General features: G+C 39.3%; 1 protein-coding gene across 1 annotated transcript in view; it reads right to left on the minus strand.

The window, feature by feature from the left end:
• XKR4 (XK related 4) overlaps nucleotides 1-26,351 on the minus strand; it is a 420,655-nt gene that overhangs the window by 150,954 nt on the left and 243,350 nt on the right. Inside the window, exon 2 of the mRNA XM_055318337.1 lies at nucleotides 7,098-7,297. Within this exon, the coding sequence (XP_055174312.1) occupies nucleotides 7,098-7,297 (200 nt within the window). The remainder of the gene's footprint in view (nucleotides 1-7,097; nucleotides 7,298-26,351) is intronic.

Genomic DNA, 26,351 nt, shown 5'->3' on the forward strand with positions numbered 1-26,351 from the left:
CTTGCTTATGTGTACTAGCAACAATACAGAAAAGAAAAATGCTGGAGAGGGAGAGAGGCTAATTTCATGAACAAGATGCTTGAGTAGGTGATCGGGGATGGAATCTAGCACAGAGGAGGGGTGGATAGATAGGCTCGAGCACAGTTTCTCCTTGTAAACTGAGCAACCCCAGGTAGATGGGTGCAGAGGCTGGTAGAGTAGTAGAATTAGGATGGAAAATAAAGCAGCGTGGTTGACTGCTTCTGTTTTCTCACTGAAATAAATGGGCCAGCAGTTCAGAGTGCCAGATGCAGTGTTTCAAGAATGAGAATACAGTGAGTTTGGGGGCAGAACAGTGAATTTCAAGAAGAAATCCATTAGGATTGCTGGACACTGCTGCGTGGCCACTTGAACTCTGGGGTCATACATTGAAGGAAGACATATCACTTGCCAAATCTGGCCACTTAGCTATCTTTCACATGACATAATCTCCATGATCTAAAGCCTGTACATTTGTTCATACAGTGGTCTTTCTGGCTTTAACAAGCTCAGTTATCATTTCTCAGCTGGAAGCAGGCAAAAGTAACAAAACAGAACGGAAAGTGGGTTACCTTTTGCCCAAGAGGTGGAGCTGGGCCTGCAGAGATTTCCCTGAACCTCTGACCAGCTGGTTTCCCATTAAGTTCTGCTGAGAGGTAGTACTGGTAGGATGTTGAAAGGTAGGAGGAGAGGAGAGGAGACTTTCTTCTGGATTCCAGCTCAGATCAGCATCCTATTCCCACTGGCCTCTAAAGCTCCTGCCTCCTGTCCCCAGCTTCTTTTGTTCTAAAGCCACACAGCCTCACCATGTCCTTGGGGCCTTGCTCCATCTCTGCCTGGCTGGCTTCCCAGGGCAGCATCAGCAGCTGCTGTGCCCCACCCCTTTGTCACCCACATCCACCAGGCTGTGCCCTCCCCAGAGATCTGAGCACCTCTTCCTTCATTCCTCTGGCTCTAAGCATGGAGCTTCTTCCTTTAATTAGGAACTCTTACTTGTATGACATCTGCTTCTTGTCCTCTCAGCTTCCCAGCGCCCATCGAGCATATCTACTGATTTAAATCTCTTCTTTTGGAATATTTAACATGTTCTGCATTCCTGATGAGGGATGGTACTCTAATTGACATATCATCACAAATAGCAAAAAAGAAAAGGAGCTAATGTTCAGAGATACAACATTAAGACCCATAGAGTGGTCTGGGGACATTGGAGGCACATGCATACAGCTCTTGCCTAGCCTTGTGCAAAGGAGGGCAGAGTGGCCAGGTTGCAGCCCTCATGACCCACAGCACCCAGGCAGCACAAACTACCTCTGAGAGCCAGACAATGGGTAACAGCAGGGGGGCCTGACACTTTGATGCTGCATGGTTAGGAAAGCACTGCCTGCCCTGCTCTGGTCTGATCCACTGATCCTGAAACTGTCAGTATAGATTTCATAGAAACACTACTTTTTTCCACATTCAGATTTCACCAGTCTATATACTATTTAATTAAACTAAGTGGTCACAAGAACAAGGTAGTTAAAATGAACAGCTTCAAACCCAAAATGACTCTTGTGAAGCATTCGCTCAACTAGAGGAGAAAACTGTGCCTATTGACTAAAAGTAACCTGCTTGGCAGGAGCATTCAATGTACAGAGGGGCTGGGGTACTGCTTGCCCAAAGTTGGGTAGGAGAGCTTTTTTGTTTATCAGAGTTATGATAATGAGTAGTCTTCCGAGTGTGATGGCAGCCCCTGAGACTGAATGTAGTGAGCCGAGGCAGAACTGATCAGAGATTCATGTGCCAGGTAGTGATAGGCTAGATGCCTAGTTAGGCCCTTTCCAAGAGTCTGTGATTCATTCAAACTGTCCTATGATGAATAGTGGGCTCAAGCAGAGCCTCGGTGGCCTCTCAGTGGCAGAGGGTGAGCTAGATGCACTCGAAGGGCTCCTCTCATTTCAAATGTTCCAAGTAGAAGATGGAATATTCTAGAATACACCCAGATAAATTAAGTGTTTCTAAATATGTTTTGTCACGTTGTTTATAATGTCACATTATAAACTTTTAATAAAAACATGAACTTTTTTTAGGACAGATTTTGCAGAGCTTCACACACCGTCATGCACATAATAGACATTCGATAAATGTGTTAATTAACGAATGAAAATAGCAACTGCAAAGTAGACAGATCTAAAGGGATGTGGGCCACAGTCCCACTCACAGGCTGGAACTCTTGCCTGTGCTTCTCCTCCCTGAAGAAACCCAGAGGTGAAGCCAGGCATCTGGCAGAGGAAGAAGGCCTTGAGCCTGAAGGTAGCTGGGTTTCTTCTCTGACTTGAACTATGTAAAGGCAGTTGGGTGTGGCTCCACCTGCTTGACAGTAAAGTTGAGCTGACTGGATATCCCATGACTTAGGTCTTGAAAATCCTCATCAGGACATGGAAAATAAAGTGTTTTTCACACTTTGGGGATATCTTAGTTACTTGGGTTTGTTGGGCACAGTGCCAGATGTTTGAGGACGGCCCCTTAACTTGTTACTTCCCTGATGGTCTCATGGGAGGCAAGACAGGAAAAGAATAATTAAAAACTTCTCCCAGCCCCCTTTCCTCTCTTCTTTTCATGAAGTATTCAGGATAAACTGTTGGCAAAAGGGGCAACACGTGGGGTTTTGGATCTGAAGACAACAGAATCGAAGTAGGTGTTGGTGTTTTTCTTGCTCAACAAAACTGTTCTGGACACATGGCCTGTGGGAAGGCATTTCTTTGTCACTCACTCTGCACATCACAGCTAAGTACATGTAGAGTGTTAAATGAGATTTTCTAGTAATGACAAGTAAATGTGGACACTGGAAATGAAGAACTAAAGCCAGCTGAAAAAAAAAAGGTGGAAATATTTGGGTTAGCAGATTGGCATGCAACTTGCATTCCTTCTGGTTTACCTAGATGGTTCCTTCATGATGGCTTCACTGGTAGGCATGCACACCTGGCTGCTAGAGCCAGGCAACTGAGCTGCACCAACCTGGAGTGTGACTTACACAGCACACACTCTGGGAGGAATAAATACATGGGTGCCATGATCCTGCACAGCATTCCCTGGGCTGCTCCATGGAGCACACCCTTTGACCACATGGAGCATGGTGCTGAGCAATGCTGTACTGCTAGAGAAGGCCTGTGGATACTTCTTCGTAGGTGAATCAGTATCTTCTCTGCCAACATCGGGTTTACACAACCAAACTGAGTACTCACAGAATCACGCTCACAAAACTAAAAGTGACTTAGAGACTCTCTAAGCACAGCTTGCTCATTTTACAACCAAAGGGCCAAGTAGGGTAATTTCTTTGTACAGAAGGTAAACAGTCAACCTTCTACCTTTTCTTGTATTATTTAGATACAATCAAAGGCCCTGGACGAGTTTGAAATGTTGCTTAAATATAGGACAGGCAGGCCGTGGACCACATCTTATGTCTTTAACACCAAGAGCAGTGTCCTTAAATTGAGATGAACAGGTAGGTACACCATTGCCCATCTTGGTTTATCATGTAGTCTTTCTCCTTCGATTCCTCTTTCTTTCCTTCCTGCATTTCTCTCTCTCTCTCTCTGTCTTTTCCTCTTCTGGCAGGGATATGGAATTAGACTGGAAAATCATAGCAAGATGTATACTGAAAACTCTATCTAAGACACTATATACTAAGTGGTCTTATGCACTATGTGCCTTCTTAGTTAGCTATGTGCGTACAACTGGATCCTCTCGAGTATTTCTTCACTTCAGAGATAGATATTCCTAGGAAAACTCCAGATCCAATGAAAAGCAGTAGTTGTGTCTAAGGTAACATTGTGGAGTGAAAAGACTGGATGTTCATTTTCAAGTTTCTGACTTATTCTGCTTCCTGGTCTCAGGACAGGAGCCAAACTGTCCTTCCTGGGACGGTGCAAACTGAGAAAGCATTATACTTTACGTGCATGGCTCACCACTAAACCTGCCAGCCTCCAGCACAATGAGGTATCTCTGACTTAATGATTCAGTAAGTTAGGGTTGCTGAGAAGGGATTTTCACAGCTAACAGTGTTTTAGGGCTATGCCAACTTTCATAAGGAGAATACAATTTTTAAGCATCAGTTTTAAAATATCACATCTTTTCTTTGATTTTATTGGTTTTTTATTTCTAAAGAGTTTGTTTGTTTGTTTGTTTGTTTATTAATTAGAGAGTGAGCACAAGCAAGGGGAGGGGCAGAGGGAGAAGCAAACTCCCCACTGAGCGGGGAGTCCAACATGGGACTCCATCCCAGGACCCTGAGATCAAGACCTGAGGCAAAGGCAGATACTTAACTGACTGAGCCACCCAGACCTCCCTCCTTATTGGTTTTTTAAAGAGTGTCCTTCAGAGTAATAGGTGGTTGAAGTTGGGATAAAAAAGCATATTGTTTCTACCCTAAAAACTAATAATTCTAGACAGGTATTTACAAGAATGACTTGCAGACTTAGGACCACTCTCTATCTGCTAAATAAAAATATTTTAAAGATTTTAATGCAGAGTTATTTGTAAATAGTTCAGAGGGTTCATGCCATTGATTATTTGCATCCATTGCAGAAAGTTGTGTTTTTATATATAAATCCCAAGAACCTTATACCATAAATATATATGAAAATATATGTCAGAATAGCTTCTATCACATTTATTTTTCTTCTCCAGAGGGGAAAAGCTCTGTTCCTGTAATTTATTCACACCGTTTAATTTATAAGCTGGTTCATTTAAAGTGGAATCATCTATCAGTGGAGGGTTGAATTTGGAAGCTCTCTCTGAAGACAGGTTTCTCTTCAAAATGCAAACTGATTTAGATGGTATTGCCTGGGCTCATCTTCATTTGCTGGAGGTTTTGTGGTTGTTGTTTGCTGTCAGGTATTTTCCATTGTTTGATCTTTTGAAATAACTTTCTGCCCACCTCCCTTATCAAAAAAATGGCAACACTATGACCCAGGCAGAAGGCTAATTCCTCACCTCGCGCTCAATGACTTGCACTGATCCTAGTGATCTTTCAATCAGCCTGTCTTTTGACCACATTGGGAGTGATACAGAACACATTTCCCCTACAGCTTTCTGATTTTGACAGCCTGACTTGCCTTGGCTGAGGATGAGGTGTGGCTCCCAAAGTAAACCTCATGCAAATGTGAGCTTAACAGATAAACTGGGGACACCAGGTGTCAGTGAAGAGACACAACTGTGTGAAGCAGAAATTTTGATTCCTATGTTTAGAAAGAATAATCTCAGAAAAACTAAGGTTTGCTTTCTATTTTTTTTCCTATAAAACCATATAAAACTCTCCAGCCAAACTGATCTCATTTTCTGATGCTCTCTCTCACCTTTCTTGCTTTATCACCATCATCTTTAGGATAAAATCTTCTCTATGATTTTCTAAATCTTTTAGAAATCTAGTATGGACACCCAGTATTTCTTGGGCCACAGAAGGGTAGCTTACAATGTTCCACATTTGTGCATGGATTTTCCTCTTATGTAACTATCCCAGGACTTTGCCAAGTTGTTCTGGAGATTCTTTGATAGAGATTCTTTGATAGAGATTTAGTGTGATGTTGCCTCTAAATTTATGTCCTCATTTACTGACCATTTCCTAATGCATATCCCTGGCCCTGGAAGGTTACTGGGCATTCATTGATGCAAAGAGGGAATAGAGCTCCAAGGAGTTTGGAGATCATCTAGTTTCATTGGTGACTTTTACATTTGAGAATTTGGGGCCCAGAGACATTAAGTGACTTGCACAAGGTCTCACAGCAAAGAAGTGAGTGGCCAAGTCAGCTCCTCCCTCTTCAAGCCTGGGGTCTTTCACCACTAAAGACAGTCATCTACAGCTAATTTATACATCTTGCTTTCTCCAGGCTGTTCTCATCTGTTCCTGTGTTAATACACTACTTTGTCTTTTTTTCCCAATTTGCTTTCTAGCATGGGATATCACACCCCATGGATCTCTTTAACTCTTTTCTCAAACTTCTTGGACCAAAGCTATTCTAGTGCAGAGACAGGGTTGGCTAGACATTCACAAATAAATGAGTCCCTGCCTACCAGTACAGTGCCTCCATCTTTCTTTTCCACTTATATGGTCCCCACCCCTCACCAATTAAAATGCCCAGTCAAAGCTAATATGCTCCTTGCTATGAAAAGTTGTAAGGACACTGCAGAGATTCCCCAAACCAACTAGATCAAATCTCAAGTTAGACCATGGCCCAGAAAGGACAGCAACATGTGTGTACATAGAAGTCATAGCAAAGGCTCTGATGAGATGGAAATAAAATGAGCACATTATAATATGTTAACAGTTACACAACATCTATTTAGTTATAGGATTGACATATTACCAGGAAACTCTTTATTTAGAAAATGGCTATCTGTCCACCCTCTTATTCAGTTGTGTACCCACTGGTCTGTCTGATTTTCTTGCTGCTAGAAAAGATTTGAGTAGCAGAGCCTTAAGAAACATCGGGGTAGATTTCTTATAAGTGACAGTCTTACTTATGAGACAAACAAGAGAGTAAAACACAAAAATATTAATCTGATAATTTTTTAATAAAGCTTAGTAGTATATAAACAATGTATTACTAAATATTGACAACAATTTTTCCCTTCTGACTTTGAAAGCAATATTATAGTAATCTTTACCATTTCCTTTTAAACTCTCCCTGTTTCTTAATGTCAAAAGGAAATGATAGAGATTATCCTCATGTTCAAATATATGTATAAATAGTATTAGAAAGAGAGAGAACTAGGCCTTTTTTCTCCCACAGTTTTGGAAATTACTCAATGACACAAGCCAGAAAAACCTAGTTGCCTCTATTTATATTCTGACCAAATGTAAAATCATAGAATTTTTTTTTCTACTCAGAGGGCAGCTTAAAGGCAAAAAAAAAAAAGTAACCATCACAAGTAATTGTGAAGAAGAAAATACACAATTCACAAATTCTCATGTCAAATAGCAGATATATAACAGGGAGAACCATGGCCTCTGTCAATAAACAGTATTAGAACCGTTCTTTGGATGTGACAAAAGTAGCCAATCTTTCCCCAAAGTCAGAAACCAAATTGCAAGCCCTTACCTTGGAGGGCCTGTAATCTATGAGTCTGTACGATAATGCAGAGCTGCAGGACCAGCTGTGGAGCACTTTCCAGAAAGGTGGCTAGCAAATGCAGCATACTCACATCTGCATACTCATACACCATTTTCCAGTAAAATCTCCATCTGTCATTCTCCCCACTCTGTCGACTTCGAATACCTAAGTAGATTGTGTGGAAATATCTAGAAAGAAAACATGGAGAATAAGAAAGAAATGAGTGATAATTTATAATTCAAACACCAAGGCTGTTTTTCTTTTCTGCAAGCCACTATATACAAGCACACACAAAAAACGGTTACTTTAGTGGCTTATTAATTTAAGGCCCAAAGTTAACTGCTTAAGAAGTACCCTTATTCTTAAATGTTCACTTTGAGAAGTCACTGCAATCTTCATCCTCATTAAAGGCAATCCACTGACTTGCAATCTAAAGAATGAGGCGAAATGTGTTGGAAACTCAGGTATAGAAGGAATTTGCTACTGTGACAATATACACGCAGCCTTTCTGGTCAGTATGTGCTCATTGGTACGATGGATTTCCCCTAGGGCACTGTGCAAGTCTGAAGTCCTAGAGCATGTGTCTGTAAACCTTCCCGGTGTCTTCTAAAAAGCGTTTTATTATTGAAAATTTCACACATATACAAAAGGAGAAAAAATAGTATATCGAATCCACTATTCGCTTCACCAGATTAAGTAATTATTGATACATGTATGTACAATGCATACATTATTTTTTATTTATACCTCCACTTACTCCCTGGCACCAGAAAATCTTAAAATAAATTCTAGGCATCATGTTATTTCATCTGTAAATATTTTATTAAAAATAACTGACACACATAAATGCAATATCATATTACATTACAAATGACAATTTAATATCAAATACTCAGTTTTCATATTTTCCTGATTATCATATTTTCTTTACAGTTTGTTTGAAATACAATCCAAACAAGACCTAAATATGATTATTTGATATGTATCTTAAGTCTCTTTTACACCACGGATTTCTCTTCCATTTTTTTTTCATTTCCTGCCTACTTTTCACTGTCTTGATTTTGATGACTGTACATATGTGGTATGTTTAACATATTTGTCCTTGTGTTTTCTTCTCTGGGTAGTTAGTGTTGATAAGGTTCAAGTCTGATCATTTTTATCAGGTCATGTTGACTACTTTTTTGAGGAGACCTAATGTACTCCTTTATGATGCCATCATCCACTAATGATCATTTCCTAGATCCATTCATTCATTAGGGGTTGTAAAATGTTGGTATTCTGAGTTGATCACCATTTAAATTTTTTTGATTTTTAATTTAAATTCGTTAGTTAACATACAGTATGATATCAGTTTTAGTTGTACAATCAGTATTTCAACACTTCCATGCAACACCCAGTGTTCATCACAAGTGCACTCCTTGATCCCCATTTCACTCATTCCCTCACAACCCTTCCTGCTGGTAACCATTAGTTTGTTCTCTATAGGTAAGAGTCTGTTTCTTGATTTGCTTCTTTTTCTCTTTTTTTCCCCATTGTTCATTTGTTTTGTTTCTTAAATTCTACATGAGAGAAATCATGTGGTATTTGTCTTTCTCTGACTGACTTATATCACTTAGCATAATAATCTCTATCTCCTTCCATAATGTTGCAAATGGCAATATTTCATTCTTTTTTATGGCTGATTAGTAATATTCTGATGTCTCTCTCTCTCTCTCTCTTTCTCTAGATATATATATCTCACGTCTTTTTATCCATTCAATTTATCGGTTGGTGGACACTTGGGCTGTTTCCGTAATTTGGCTAATGTAAATTATGCTGCTATAAACATTGGGGTACATGTGTGCCTTTGAATTAGTATTTTTGTATTCTTTGAGTAAATACCTAGTAGTGCAGTTGCTGGTTTGTAGGGTAGTTCTATTTTTAACTTCTTGAGGAAACTCTGTTCTGTTTTCCAGAGTGGCTGCACCAGTTTGCATTCCCATCAACAGTGTAAGAAGGTTCCCCTTTCTCTGCATCCTTGCCAACACCTGTTGTTTCTTGTGTTGCTGATTTTAGCCATTCTGTGTGAGTTTACAGTTTTGATCTGCATTTTCCTAATGATGAGTGATATTGAGCATCATTTCATGTGTCTGTTGACCATCTATTTGTATTCTTTGGAAAAATGTCTCTTCGTGTCTTCTGCTCATATTTCAATCAGATTATTTAGTTTTGGGGTTGGCTTTTATAAGTTCTTTATGTATTTTGGGTCCTAACCTTTAATCAGATATGTTATTTACAAATATCTTCCATTCCACAGGCTGCCTTTTAGTTTTGTTGATTGCTTCCTTCACTGGGTAAAAGCTTTTTATCTTGAAGAAGTTCTAACAGTTTTATTTTTGCTTTTGTATCCCTTGCCTCAGGAGACATATCTAGAAAGAAGTTGATAATAGTTGATGTCAGGGAGGTTACAGCTCTAGGATTTTTATTGTTTCATGCTTCACATGTAGGTCTTTAATCCATTTTGAATTTATTTTTGTGTATATTTGGTGTAAGAAGGTGGCCCAGTTTCATTCTTTTGCATGATGCTGTCCAATTTTCCCAACACCATTTGTTGAAGAGACTGTCTTTTTCCCATTGGATAGTCTTTCTTGTCTTGTCAAAAATTAGTTGACCAGATAGTTGTGGATTTATTTCTGGGTTTTCTATTATCATATTCCATTGATCTATTTGTCTATTTTTGCACCAGTACCATACTATTTTGATCACTACAGCTTTGTAATATAACCTGAAGTCTGGAATTGTGATGTCTTTAGCATTGTGTGTGTGTGTTTTTTTTTTCTTCCAAGGTTGATTTGGCTATTCGTATCACTTTTTTTTTTCTTAAATTGGCTAGAAAACTTCTCCAGCTATTATGTCAATGACTCTGCAGTTTGTTTGGTTGTCTGAAGTTTACTCTCTAGTAGGTTCCCTAAGAAAGATGTGTAGGGATAATATTCTCTGCGTTCTTACATATTTATAATAGCAGTTATCAATCTTATAATTGCAGTTATCAATCTTGACTTGCATGGGAATAGATTACATTTATTACTTAAACCCTAACGTCTCACAATTCTACATGAAAATTGGTGCCCATTTCTGGAGTCTGTGAAAGAACTTCACCTACCTAATGCAAAGATTTTCTGATACCAAGAAGGGAGGATGCTAGGGATACAGCAATAAAGTACAAAAATAGAATAGCAGGGGCAAACTTTCCATTGAAGTGTCAGGTTGGATGACTGTAAAATCTATGTATGTTCCATACAAAATCCAAGATCTGCAATTTATTTATTTAAGTCTATTAAATCCGTTACTCTATTGCTTATTAGCATGAAGTATTGTCATGGAAGTCTGATAAAAATCTTATATTCTTTCTTTTATAAACTACTTGAACTTTTTGTTTGGATCTCCAAGGAATATTTGGTTCTTTTTGAAGACCTATAGTTTTATTAGAATATATCTTGATATTGGTTGTTCTGTATCAATTTTCCCTTCATTACGTAGTTTTAAGTCTTCTTTATTAATACTATTGAGCATTTTTGTTTGTTTCATTACTTTGGTATTCTTCTTTGAGGACCCCTATTTATTTATATTGTATCTTCTTTATCTTCTATATCAGTCAACTTCCCTGAATGCTTTTATTCTCAAATAGCTTACAGATTTAATTTTTTTCCTCCTTTCTACTATCTATTTATCTTCTAATTATGGTTTTTAGATGCTGTTACACCCCTACTAGTTGAGTTTTCACTTCTGAGCTGCTTTTAAAAAAATAGAATTCTATATTGAGTTACATCATCTTTCTTGTAAAATCTAACTTTTTTCTATACATGTCTTTTCTATTTTTTTCTGATTCTGATTTGTGTTATATTTTTATAATTTTCTTCATTTCTTTCAACTCATTTTGAAATATTTGCTTATCGTTTTTATCTGTTTTTACTTGTTTTCTTGGTATGCTTTCATTATCTGTAGGTACATCATCATTTTCCTATTCTTTATTCCTTATAATAGTTTTGATCTTTTTTCTTATTGCTAAGTTTAAAAATGAATTAGTTTAGTTTTTATGCAGATTTAGGATGGTAGGGGTCCAGGATTGCTTGGCTGGCCTCATAGCTCCAGAGATCATTCCTCTTTTGTTTTCATGAGAGACAAAAAGAATATCACTTGCCAACTTTCTGACATCAGCATCCTCTGTTCCCCTGCTCCTTGCTTTGAATCTGGACTCTCTCTTGCATTTCTCATAGCTGTCCCTGTCCTGCTCAACTTTGGCATCTATTTCCAGCAGATTATCTTCATTGTGGAGTCTTGTCTTGGAAGGGTCCTCACTCTGTGTGTAGTGAGACTACTCCAATAGCATTATATGTTATTGCATTATGGTCTCCGTGGACTTGGACTTGCACTGGATCATTGAGAACACACTTCTAGGTTCTTCTGCTCCTCTAAGATTGGTCCATTGCACTTTGTGATGAGCGGCTGCTGGGGATTTGGAGGTTCTTCTGTTCTCAAAGCTTCTCTCTGCTTCTTCCTGCATGGTTGCCAATATCACAATGCTCTTATGAGCTGTCCCTAATTTGTCCCTTGGTAATTATCTTGGGGTTATCTCAGCACTGAGCTGTATTGGTATTGTTGCTATTGGTATGAGCAGGCATTGTTCATACTCCTTCAGTTTCTCTCTGCCTACTTTAATGGGGTCATTTTGGTAGATTGAAAAGCTATGCTGCTACTGCCACCATATTTACAGAGCAGAAACATTTTAAAACATGAAAATAGATTTAATAATTCCCTTGGGCCTCGGATTGCTCTCTATCAATTATAAGATGAAATTTGTAGCGCACTGTTTACAGGGACATTTATGAACAGATCACCGTGTTCTCACCACTCCACTGCTACAGCATGTGATCAGCCCAGTGCAAACTGCTGGCACATCCTTCTTTAGACTTCCGTACATTTTCACAAGCTCATATTTTTTCTTGGAATACCTTTCCTGCTTCTTTCATTGGCAAATTCATTTTTGAACTGACAGTAGCTGCTCAGTCATTACCAATAATTAATCATTCTTCTGTGCTCTCCCTGTTTATATTACTTTGCTAACAAAGTGCCACAAACTGGTAGCTTATATAACAGAAATTTATTTTCTCCCAGTTCTGGAGGCTAGAAATCCAAGATCAAAATGTTGGAAGGGTTGGTTCCTTCTGAGGCCATGAAAGACACTCTTTTATGTCCCTCTTAGTTTCTGGTGGTTTGCTGGTACTCTGTGGTATTCCTTGGATTGTGAATGCATCACCCTGCTCTCTGCTTTCATATCTGTGTGGTGTTTTCCCTGTGTTTGCATCTGAGTCCAAATTTCTCCTTTTTATAAACATAAAGTTATATTGGATTAGGACTCCCCCTAATGACCTCATCTTAACTTGATCATCTGCAAGGACTTTACTGTGTTTTCAAAAAAGATCAGATTCACAGGAACAGAGTGTTAGGACCTCTTTTAGGGGGACACAATTCAGCCAGAAGCACTCCTCTATTGATGCTTGAACTTGTTTACTCTATGAACTTACATCCCCTGTTCCAAATTTGCATCTCCCACTCTAACTTCCACCTGAGATCCAAACCTGTATGTCCATCTTATTATCTCTATGCCCATATGCTTTCCAGATTTCCCAAGGCATATATAAACAAGCATATTCAAAATGCCTTATTAGCTTTTCTTCTAAATTTGTCCCATCATGTACATGGAAATCTACATTGCCACACATTCAATAATCCAAGCTAGAAGTCTAGGGGGCATGTGAGGCTCCTACCACTCCTTCCCTTTCTCATTTTATTTGATAATAGACATGTTCTGGATTTTATCTCCTTAATATATTTCCCCCTCTGTTTTCTAAAGTTGGATTTTCTGGGTTTCTGTTTTGGTTCTGTAGCCTACTACGGTATGATCTTAGACTTGACATCTCTCTGCCTTAGCCCTTCCACCTCTAAAGGGGGAAGAGAACAGTACCAAATGCATAGGCTGATCTGAATATTAAATGAAGTAAAAGTGAAGGACTTAGAGAGCTTGGTAAATAATAAGAATTCATTAAATGTTAGCTCTTACTATGAATCAACTTTGAATTCTCTAATGGACCCTTCCCAGTGCTTCCAGATGTGTAAATTGAATCTAATTTCTCCCATTTTAAAATCCTTTGTAACTCCCCATTGCCTGGAAGATTTACAGTAGACTCAAGTAATGCAAATACAGACATTTAAGGCTTTCGGTTTATCCTTTCTTTTTTTTCTTTTTAAAAGACTATTTACTTATTTATTCATGAGAGACATACAGAGAGGGAGAGAGAGAGAGAGAGAGAGAGAGAGAGAGGCAGAGACACAGGCAGAGGAAGAAGCAGGCTCCATGCAGGAAGCACAATGTGGGACCTGATTCCAGGACTCCAGGATCACGCCCTGGGTGGAAGGGAGACTCTAAACTGCTGAGCCACCCAGGCATACCTAGTTTATCCTTTCTAACTTAACTTTTGGCCTCTGCACTCATCGTCCACTTACCTCTCATCCTATGTGCCATAATATGTGCCATATTAAAGCACTTGCTGCTTCTTAGCTATGAATTCACACCTCAATACCTTTGTAGGAACAAAGGTGCTTCTCTTGCCTGGAAGCCTCTTCCCACCCTTTAACATCCTGGAATTCCTACTATTTTATGATACAAGTATCAGTTCTCTCTCACCCTCTGCGGCTACTCCTTCACTCTCTGGCCATTTCACTGTTTGTACCCAAAATATTTTTATTCAGACTTTGACCAGAGAAAATAACATTATTTTAGCATCTGTTCATTTGTGAGTACACCCACATCCCAAAATACACACCTCTGGAGAGAAAAGAATGTCTTTGTACACCTACATCAAGCTCAGTTTCTCATGATTCATAGGTACTCAATTAATTCATGTCATTTTATTCATTCAATGAGTATGTATTAAACATAAGCAATATTTACCTACTTGGCAGAGAGAGAGAGATCACAAGCAGAGGGGAGAGGTAGAGGGAGAAGCAGACTCCCAAATGAGCAGGGAGTCTGATGTGGGAATCAAGTCACCCAGGTGCCTGCCACTGTAGCATCTTGAGCAAGAGTGAGAAATCCAATTTGCATTTTAACAAAATTGGTTATTGTGTGAAAATTAGGGGGCAGGAGGGCAAGGGAATAGATAGGGACATTAGCTGGAAGACCACTGCAGTAATCCAAGTGAGAGAAAATGCTGACTTTAACTAGACTGCCAGAGGTATTGGTGGTAAAAAGGCATCAGAATTGGATAATCATGAAGAGAGCAGTGACAGCTTTGTCTATTGAGTGAAAAATTTAATGATTTTAATGCTCAACTTTAGTTTGGAATCCAGACCCCCATGGCATTAACAAAGGCAGTAAGGCTTCCACAAACGCCTCCATGAATTATTTTACTACTAGTTTTCACTTGCAGAGGACATTATGCATACTTTAAGCTCTCCAGCAATAGGCTAAAAAGCTACAAATGGATTTCCCAGGTCTGTGGCCCATGGGCACTTGAACTCTTCTGATGCATATTTGTTTCTGTAGCACCGGGAACTCACAGTTAACCTGATGGTGGTGGTAGGTTTGTTCCTAAGGAATACAACAAAGAAGCCTTATGGAGTTTCATATATTAGGATACAAAACCCAGTCTTCCAATAATGCTCGTACAGAATTCAAACACCTATAAACCAAGAATGGTCGAAACAAAACTATTTTCTGGCCAAGTGAGTTCCATATGCAAAGGCAGAATGATGGCAGGAAAAAATCCTGTGTTCTGATAATAAGTGCTGTTGTATCTGTAGTTCTCTTGGCCTGAAAGTATTTTGTGCATTCATGTTATCTCTTCTTAGAATGGACTTGCCTCTTTTCTCCACTAAGGAAACTTAATATTTGTGGTTTAAAACTCTAGTGATACATCTCATCTCAGAATACATTCCTTGGGGACCCTCAACCAGGAATCTTTCCCTGTACCTAACTTCATGCCTAGCCTTAATCTGCTTATACATTGGCTTCAATCGCTGGCCCTCTAGGGCTGGAGTGTGCCCTTTCATCATTGAAGCTACCCCATTTAGCACTATTTTTGTTCATGCGGGCATTCACAAATATGTGTTGAATTGAATTGGGGAAAAATCTATTATATTTCTTTATAGTTAATTGCTTCTATGAGATAGATAAATAGCCTATGTCATACCAATTTTTGTTTCTGGTTAGAAGGACACAATGGGTTATGGTATTTAACTAATATTTATGCTGTCATGAATATTATACATTATTAGGATAGTTTTATACTTTCTCTAAATCAGCAGTGATAGACATCAGGAGTCTTAGGCCCATAACTTAGTCATGAGGAAATGTCAGTTTGGGCTTTTTCTCTAATTTGTGTTCTGAGAAATGGTGAGAATAAGGAGGCTTTGCAATCACAATTGGATTTCTTCCATCTTGTCAATATGTTAATAGTATAATACATTTTGGTCATATTATTTTTTTAACTTATTTTTCATCTGCTACCAGAAGGAGAGGTTGAGATAGAACAGAATCGATGAATATGAGCATAAACATTATTATGTGTCACACATGTTCCAATTTATTTCCCATAGCATGGTGAGACAAATTTGCTCTGGGTGAGTAGAGGATGAAAACATAAATTTGTATTTCAATGTTGTATTCTTTCCCCTTTGCCACTGTTACTTCCCATGTGGGCGTATTGCCTCTTGCCTTTCAGCTGTAAAACAAGCTCCCAAGAGAAGTCTTCAGCTCCTCAGCTTTTACTCAACATTTGACCACCATCATGCAATTCCACATTGTGCTTCCATAAGAGCATATGGCAAGAGACTTGACTTTAGGGAGATTTGCTTCTATAATGATTTACTTCTCAGGTCAGGAAATTCTGTCCATGTTGACAAAGAACCCCAAATAGCACTCTACTAACTGGTCACAGTACCTGTTCTAGAGACAAATCATCAATACAGAAAGCAAAGGAAGAATGGCAATATTTATCATTCAATTCTAACAAATGAGTGAAGATGTTGAATTATTCAAAGAAACTAGATTTCATATGTCATCTAGTAACTGCACAGGAGATTGATATGTAAATACAGAGAAACAGACCCAGAAGTTCCTTTTCTACAGAAGTTTATAACAACATGATGAAGGGCTTGTGTTCCAATGAAGAGTAGTTGCATTTCTGAACCAGAAGCAAAGCTGTCAAGTTTACTTGACATGGATGGTGTTTTTGTTTTTTAGCTACCAGCCCAAGGGCCTTGGAGTTATTTCCTATGTTAAGCACCCTTAGGCTGTAATTGAGTTTCTAAAAAGGAAGAGATTTGCAAAGTTAAATATCTTCTGTAAAAAATTGCAATCCCTTTGATGAGGCCTCAGTTCTGGAACTGTACCCCAGGAGACATTCCTGACTAGTGACTGTAGTAACACGAGATAGCTTGGAATCACAATAGAGGCAGAAGAAACTTGAGAGGTGCTTATTTCCACCTGTTTGTCCTGAAAAGATGTGGCAACATTAGCCTCTGCTGCAAGCCAGCCCATTAAGGACCCTCAGTGTGAGGGCCTTTGCACATTCACCCAACTGATCTGACAAATTCTTCCACTGTGCTCTGTCCAGCTCAGAATGCTTGTCAGAGATAGAGTTGGGTGCTCTAGTCACTGAGAGGGGACAACTTGGTCCATTGGTTAGCTTTTGAGTGATTCTTGGAAAAAAGCTACTGGGTAGACACAACAAAGAAGTTCATGGTCGTGAACTACCTTCCTAGTCTAATCCAGATCCTTCGCATTGCATTGCAACCACATGTCTACTCTGACACTGGGAGAGAGGTGCACAGCTAATGGTCTATCCCTGAAAAATGACTCTTTCTATACCAGAAAGCAAAGGCTAAGGAATCTTGTTTCTTTGGCATCTGTGTTATTATTATCTCACTGGAAAGCATTTTCTCTTCTCTGATTTAATAGCCACTTGGCTTTTAAGCTAAGTTTCACATCTGAAGATCGAGGTAACCAACCCTCCTGAAAGGCTCAGGTGTGAATGAGAGGATGACAGGCATGTTGCCCCTGCTCTCTAAGGTTACTGATGCTCTGGGTTCTTCTAGAATTCTCATCTTCTTTACCCTAATAACTGAAGGTAGTTTTCTTCTCATTTTCCTTAGGCATTTTATTCTAGGAGTGCTCCATCACATTGGATTTGGCCTTTGCCTAGTCTTCCAGAAGGGCAGATGGAAAAGATCATTACTCCATTGAGAAACAAGACAATTTCTAGACTTTCTGAGGATCAAAGGAATCCAGGCTGGGGTCCAGATGGGGAGTGGAGGGACTCACTCAGGTTTTTCTTCTTAAGAATTGGCTTTGCTGTGTAGATGTAAGAAAGATCATCTCTGAAAGGGGCATTAGTGACCAGGGAAGTGCATAGTAATGAAAAGTCTCAGTACTTTTTAGATATTCACACACACAGCAGGGAAGATTCACAGAAAGCCATATTTACAGTTAAAATTTTAGCATAATCACCAGGGTGTCATATAAGAGGGGAAAAAAGTTTCAAAGCTTTAGGATTGAAGATGAAATACATCTTTAGGGATCCCTGGGTGGCGCAGTGGTTTGGCACCTGCCTTTGGCCCAGGAGACCTGAGAGGTCTGGCCCAGGATCCTGGAGACCTGAGATCGAATCCCACGTCGGGCTCCTGGTGCATGGAGCTTGCTTCTCCCTCTGCCTGTGTCTCTGCCTCTCTCTCTCTCTGTGTGTGTGACTATCATAAATTAAAAAAAAAATCTTTAGCATGGGAGAGCAGTGGCTTAACTACACACCTCTCATTAGTGCTAATGGGAGATGTTCCCAATAAAAACACAGTTGGAAATATCAATGTGCTCCTCCTCTTTCACTGATGTAAATACAACCAGATGACATTTGCCACTCTTATTCATTTCTGCTAGGGTCAGTCTTCCTATTTCTTTCCTGAGGAAGTATGCTAATGGAAGATATAGTTTTCCTTACATCACAAAAGGTCACTAAGGAACTCTACACCAACTTTATCAACATAATCCCAGTCTAACAATATCTTAATTCTGTAATTTCCTCAGTATTCTTGAAGATGCCCACATAAACACACCTACACAACTTCTACCATGCTGTGCACACAGACACCCACACATAATCTGCCCCCTCCACACATCTGGACACAAATTCAAGTCCAACGATTTTCCGAGGATTTCAAATGAATTGAAATTCTCAGTTTCTTCTCATCAGCATTTTCCAAATGTAAAGAGCAAGCTGAACTAATGTCATAGCCTCCCACATTACCAGCTTCAGACCTAAACATAACATAGCAAAAGCAATAAACTTGGGAGGAAAAGTCCAAATATTTGTTATGTTGAGCATTATATATGGGATGTGTATTACTGTTGTTTCAGGTAGTTCAGTTCTCAAACAATATTTGATCAAATGCTCACTACTGACATATCAAGAGCTGAATCAGAAGTCATTAAGAGCTATAAGGATATTATGCATACATATTCTAACACTGAATTGTTTTTCTATCTTCTAGCACAGTAAACAGTTTAGCTGTTGGCTGTTGTTATTTTTACTATCTGAAAAATGCAGTGTAAAATCTGTTCAGAAGATTTTTAAAGAAACAACATTAATAAATTGTGATTCCAGCAAGTGCTATTTCCTTGTTGCCTGGCTACAAAAGAAGCTTTACATTAGGTATGTGTATACACATTTATGATATATATACCCATATGTGTATACATATATCTCCTTAACAGTAGGTACTGATTAATAACAAAAAAGTATGATTTGTCATCTTAAGAAGTTCTGTATTGGATATGTTAAGCAAAGGACACAATCACCATTTTTTTAAACACTAGAACAGTAAGTCTTAATTTATGCTGAATAATAGTCAAAACGACTAAAAATTGTGGCCTTTATTTCCATAGTGGAAGATTTTCCTAGTGGCAATTGTTTTAAAATTAGATTCTATTTCCCACCAATCATTGAAAGGGAGAAAATGTGGGTTACAGGGAAAGAATAAATTGGATGACCTTGCACTTGACAAATAGTAGGGGTCACAGCTATCAGAAGACAGTCTAGGCTGCCTCTCACCCTGAGAAGACCCAAGGGAGCTGTCACCTCACACTGCAGAGCCACCTCCTCACACTACGCTGCTGTTCCTTTTCATAGAGCCCTGGGTGCGCCTTCTCTCATCAGAAGTGCAAGAGCACTCCCAAACCCATGAGTGTGTGTGCAGGTGCCTCTCAGCTGCACGATAAGCTATTTGCAATAAGAAAAAAGGGAGAGAGAGAGAAAAAAAAAACGGGAGAATATACTCAAGGAAATCCTTGAGTGGGACAAGAGCATGAATACCTCTTCCTCATTTACCACACTTAGACTTCTCCCCCAAGGGCAACACGGCCTCTTAAACTAACGAGATTTTGGATTTCTCCGCATATATTTGACCCCTGAGCTGTGTTTCTGTCACCTTTATCTCCTGTTCAGATAATTAGAATGGATGTGGGTCCTTAGAGAAGAATAACACTCTACTAGCTGCATATCATGGTATATAACATTCTTACGTGGTGTGATCTTATGCGAAGTAAAATTATACTTAGTTTGCATCTTGATAAAAGTCCTTTTAAATTATTTTTATTGTTCTGTGAAAATTTATATATGGGATATGATTATTTTTGCTTTGTTTAATTTTCATGCATTTCTCTCATATGCTTAATGCATAAAATGGCACTCTTCATATATTTATTCAAATATAGCAGGAAATAATAGAATTTTTTTTCTCTACCAAATAATTTTCCCTGTAAAGGGCAGCATAGCCAGGTCTTCTTGGGAGACATGGTACATTCAACTGAAACCACCAAAAAGGAGTGTTGAACTTAAAAGAAGTGTTTTTTACTCACTCTTAATACCTCCTATCAAGTGATACCTACTCCTCAAAGAGAAAAAAGATGCATTCCTCCCCCCAAATTTTTTTTCTTTAGAGTTATAGTATACTTATATATTAGTAAAATATGTGTTAGTTTGGAGAAAACAGAGCATACTATTGGCATAGTATAAGTTAAATTCAAGCCTTCCAATGATTAAGAGACTACTGGCAGAAATTAACCATATTTTTAACAAAAGATCTATTTACTATTTATTAGAGAGAGAGAGAGAAAGAGAGAGAGAGAGAGAGAGAAAGTGAGGGCAGGGGGAAGGGCAGAGGGAAAGAAAGAATGAATCTCCAGCAGACTCCCCACTGAGTGTGGAGCTGAACATGGGGCTCCATCCCAGGACCTTGAGATCATGACCTGAGCCAAAACCAAGAGTCAGATGCTTTACCAACTGAGCTACCCAGGTGCTCCAGAAATTATTAACTATATTTTTAAAAAACAGGTTAACAGAATATTAATTCTTATTTCTCAGGAAATAGTGATTTGATAGCATCTTTATCATAAGCCCTGTTGGTTGATTTTATGACAAATGAGGAAAGTTCTGTGTATGTGTGTGTGATGTGTAATGTTTTATTCTTTTTAAAAGATAAGATGATGCCTTGCAGCTTTTAAGTCCTTGACTTTAGCAGACTTAGGGACATTCATAGTTTTTCAAATTAACTGAGAAATCAAGAGGCCTGGGGCATCTGACCCATCACATCCACTGGATGGCCAAGTGGGGAGGAAGGAGAATAAGGGGGCATACCATGGATCCTTACAGTTCAGGATGTGCTGTGATTCTGGGTGACTCTGGGGTCCTCTGAAGTGTCTACAAGCAAATGTCTTGTAGATGATAGGGACAAGATAGGGACTGATTTCAACATTGCCATTGAATTCTTAGCACTGTTTGGGTTCAAATGCAATCGTTTTGCATTCTCTTTAAGACACTCTATTACTGTTGATATTATTGTTATTATAACTTTACTATTTATTTATTCACGCAGAATTTTGACAGAATTCAATAGCATAAAATATAGTGCTGTGGAAAGATAGAGGAATAAAAGAACTGTAAGTCTGGTTGGAGTGGGTCTGAAGTATTTCAGTTCTTGTGCACAAGAGACCTTTGTGCCACGAGCCGACAGGTTTCACTTTTCACTGAGGCCATCATGTTGTGCCCTGTGTAGCAAGATTCCGACATGAGAACATAAAATGCTTGCCACCTCCAAGCTTGCATTAGCCAGTTGAGTCTAGAGTTTATCACATCTTCATCTAGAGCACCTAATTCCTGAGAGTAGATTGCTGAAAGGCTCTTCAGGCCAGAGTTTTGGAGGCTGCAATAACAATTCAGCAGGAAAAAAGCAGAGGAGCTTCCTGAGATTGGAAGGTTTCCTTCTGACATACAGTACAATACAGAGTGGCTCATGGTGATGAATCAGGAAAGGGGAACACCTTTCTCTAAAATGACGGACGTGATTCTTTCCTTCTCCCATTTGTTCAGCAATCTGTATTCTCAACTGTTTTTTAATACCCCAGGGAAAATTGTCATAGCACAATTGGCTGTAAGAATTTGGCAAAGGGGATAAAAAAAAGAATTTGGCAAAAGGGATGTGAGAAAACAATATGCTAACCATGGTGGGGGGAGATCCTTTATCCAAACAATCTGACAGCACATAGAGTCCTGTTCAGGAATGCTGCAGTCAAAGCTTCCATGACCACCTACAGACTAGTAACTAGAGAAATTATTCCCTAGGAAATGTGCCTATAAACAAAAAGTTCAGTGTTTCCAAAAGGAGAGTCCCCTTTGCCTAAAATAATGAATTCGGTAACTCATTCATTCATTCAGCAAGTATTTATTGAGCACTAATTCAGAGATGGGCACACGTTTGAATTCTGGAAATAGAGCTGGGAACGAAATATGTACTTGCATTCTAGTAGGGGAAGACAGGCGATAAGCAAAATAAACAAGTAGAAGATAAAATATAAAATTCATGCTAAGTGCCAAGTTAAAAATAAGCTGGGAGGGAGGATAAGGAATGTTGGGATGCTTGTCAATGTAGTTATACAGCCAGGAACATTTATTGGAGAGATGAAATCTTGGTTTGAAATTCAAAGGATGGAGGGGAGGTAAGCCCTCTTCATTTAAAATCCGAGGAATAACATTCCAGGAAGAAAGGACAGGAAGTACCAGGTGCTATGGTGGGCATATACCTACTCCATTCCAGGAGCATTAGGTAGATAAAAATGAACAAACTGGGCAGTAATAGGAGATAAGATCAGAGAGGAAATGGACAGTCATCGCAAAGAGCCTGCTGGGCTCTATATGGACTAAGTGAGAGAAGAAACAATTTGAGGGTTTGAACAGGTGAGAGAGGTGATCTGGCCAGCATTTTGGGAGGATCTTCTGACAGCTGTGCCGAGATCAGGATGAAGGGAGGCAAGTGTAGAATCAGGAAGGTTATTGCAATAACTGTGGCCAGTGATGATGATTGTTTGGACTTACATAGTAGCAGTGGAGAGCTTGGTGAACTCAGTATTTATTTAGAAGTTAGGGCCAATGGAATCTGCTGCCAGGTCAGATGTGGGTGTGAAAGAAAGAGGAAGCAATATTGATTCTAAGATGTTTGCCCTGAGCTTCTGCAAAATGGAGCTGCCATTTACTGGAATGAGGAAATGATGAGAAGATTGCCAGATGATGATGAGCTTTGGACATGTTAAATCTGAAATGCTTCTTACATATTCAAGGGGAGATCCTGAGCAGGCCATTGGGTGAGTCAGGAATGCAAGCTCAGTCTAAGGATGATTTGGGAGGCATTATGGTATTTAAAGCCATAAGATAAGAAGAGATCATCTTCCCTTACAGTGAAGTTGTGCCAACTTAATAATTTGGTGTGCCTCCTCACTAGGCATGCATTTCATGCCCACCATGAGAGAGGGTTTTACTTCAAAAGGTACCTTGCCTAAATACAAATAAATCAGGTGACCCCAAAAGCAGGGAATCCAGGTTCTTTTGGGGAAGTGGGAATGCTCAGGAAGTCACTCCCTTTCCAAGACCTAGACCAGGAAAAGAAAGCTACCAAGGGGGACACAAGAGTTGTCTACCTACAAGGCCACAGGGTTATTTCAAACTTCTAAAAGAAAGTTCAATAGTGTGGGTTTGAAATTAATGTGATCGTAAAGTATCCATGATGTCTAAACCTAGATGCAATTTTGGTCATCTTTTTTCAGTGGATATGCTCGTGAGAATGCCACAGTTCTTTTCAGAAAGTTTTTCCTTACAGAGTAGCCAGAAATGGCTGGGCTTCCCCTTAATTGGAAAGGGAGGAGAGAAAGCACAGAGAGTCCAAGGTACCATCAAGGCAAGTATGAGCTGGCATATTGATGTCCTGCTCATGGTCCCTTGTCACCCATACTCCAAGGTTTTCTCTCAACCCATATGCAAGGCAGCTTGGAGGGATGAGGAGTTAATGTCTAGGTCAATGACACTACTGAATGGTTGGATAAATACCCCAGCTGCTTCTGGTAATGTAATTCTGACGTGAGTTCTCTACTGCCTCAAAGAGTCCCTGGCAGTCTTGTATCCCAGCTGTCCACAGTGGTTACTTAGTAATTCAAACACATTCATAGTGCCTTCTCTTCCCTGTCCTGCTTCCACACTCCTATCCATGCTTCCTGGAATTGCCTTCAAATAAACCATTTACACTCAACACCTCCCCACTCTTAATTACATCACATGTTCAGAGCAGCACCCCTGATTATGCATGTTCTTTCTCTGGACATTAGTCCTCCAAATACACCACTGGCATCATATCAGTGACGTTCATCAACCCCAGGATGGCTCCTGATTTTCTTATTGTGTGTTGATTCCTCTGCTAAACTTTTCATGTTGTCTTTTATCAGGTCCAACATAGCAGGCCATCTCTTTACATGGCAGTGCAGATGTGACCCATGTGGACTTCTCTTCCCAGCCCTGCATGCCCTTTTCCTTCCTTGGTGATTACCCACATTGGTTCTCTCTACGTAAAGTGCCTAACCAAATCCGAGCGCCATTCCTTCACATGCTTAGCTCAAACTCTCCCCAACTGCTCTTCCTACCACAGTGACTCTTATCCTGAGATTCCATTGAACTCTCTCAGCACCAAAAGTCTTGATACCCAATGATCTCTAATCCATGCCTGAAAAATAGATTTTGTTGAGCATACTAACTCTGTTCCATTGGAGGTAACAGTGTTGAGAAGGATGCTGAACTGGTCTTTGAGCTCTTTGGTATTAATTAGTGGCAGCTGCCATTTGATGAGCAATAGCTAACACAACAGATATTTGCTCAAATTCCTTCATGTGTTATATAGTCTTGACTCATTAAATTGTAAGCCCCTCACTAGTGTAGTGGTTATTCTACACTACTTATATTCTCCTTCCTTTGAGCCTGTCCAACTTGTCAGTCTAAATGTAGATTTACTAATCTAAAGCTGAATCATGAGGTTCAAACTCATACATATATATTTATATACACACACACACACATATTGGGTGTGTCCAGAACCAATGCCATCACCACACATAACCATATACCACACAGGCTCAGCTGATGCGTCTCTGGTGATTGGCAGTTGAGAGTTATGTACTCATTGAATATAAAGGATTTAAAACCAGTTTTTCTCATTCTCACGGGTAGGCCTGTGTGAGCATTCTGCATGTCCATATCACGTTTCACCTCCTGTACCATATCACATTTTATTTTTTAAAGGTCTTATTTATTATTTGAGAGACAAATAGAGCACAAGCAGGGAGAAGGGAAGAGGGAGGGGAGAAGCAGACTCCCCACTGAGCAGGGAGCCCTATGTTCGGGCTTGATCCCAGAACCCTGAGTTCATTACCTGAATCAAAGTCAGACACTTAACTGACTGAGCCATCAGTTGCCCCCATATCACATTTTATATTAACCAGTGCCTCCTAGCCAATTTTCCTTAGGATCACAAAATAAATCAAGAGAGAATGGGCATGTACACTTATTCTTTCAGGGTATAATTTGAGCTGTTCTGGTAATTTATGAACTAAAGTTATACATTGTGCTTTGAATTCAATTCAACAACATCAGTGGTCAGTTGAGACTTAATTTTGTGTTTTATATCATAGAGAAAAATACAAATGATTGTGTGCTTTATTTAGAGGATGGCTTTAGCTGAGGAAAAACAATGCTAGTAAATATCTAACACCTCTTATAGGTTTTGCCTGAACTTCCATTGTGGTTTATGGAAATGTGATTCATGATGATGTATTATTAAATATTAAAACACATGTAAGATTTAACTGAAATTTATAGGTCAGCTTTTCTTAATTTACTGTCTATCACATAATTTTTAGCTTGCTGCATAAATAACAAAAGACTGCCTACATCCTTCTGTTGATTTACCATAGCCCAGAATTAAAACTAAACTTGCTGACATTAAAGAAAAAGGAAGGTGCCATGCCACCCAGACTTGAATTTGCAACTTGGTTTTGAATGGCAGCTGAGGGCCAATACGTGGCACTTGTCCGACAGAAGTGTAACTGTATATGAGCAGTTTCAAAGTTTCCTTCTGCTACTCAGCCTTCTGGAATGAATGCTCATGATCAAGCAAAAGGAATTAACTTTCTGCCTAAGATACACAGGTGCTGAGTAAAATACTTTTATATGTTTTTTTCAATCTTCTGAGATGCTTTATGAAGTGGTGTTATTTACTCTCTTTGATCCCCGTGGGGTCCTTGCCAGAAGAGGCTCATTTAGGGACATCATACAGCTAGTGAGCAGTTGAGCTGACCATAGACACTATTTTTCCAAGACCCACACTATGAGACATAACGCAGATCAACTTCCATAGAATCCTACATTATCAAACAACCTCAGGTTTCCAGTCCAGGAAAACATGTCAGCCACCCATGCCTAAATAGTTACTTGGTTTCTTATATTAAAATGTATTTGGGTCAGAACTTACTAGTTCCTTTAATATAGAGTTGAACCTGATATATTGTGTGGCTCAAAGCAGCCTTTGAGTTTCTAGAGGGCAAGACTAGGATTCTGATCATGGGTCCTGACACTGAGCAATCTGCTTGGCAACAGCTACGTGAGACAGTTGAATTGATTGATTGATTGATTGATTGAATGATTGATTGATTAACTTCGTCACAAACAGCATTTCTTGAGCCTGTTTTTTCAACTTTCTGTGTAAGTCAAAAATACCCTAAAATCCAACTGCAGGGCTTGACCTGGTTGAGGTGCTCCAATACTTCAAGTGTGGAGGAGC

Source organism: Nyctereutes procyonoides, unplaced genomic scaffold (assembly GCF_905146905.1).
Source record: "Nyctereutes procyonoides isolate TBG_1078 unplaced genomic scaffold, NYPRO_anot_genome, whole genome shotgun sequence".
Taxonomy (NCBI): Eukaryota; Metazoa; Chordata; class Mammalia; order Carnivora; family Canidae; genus Nyctereutes; species Nyctereutes procyonoides.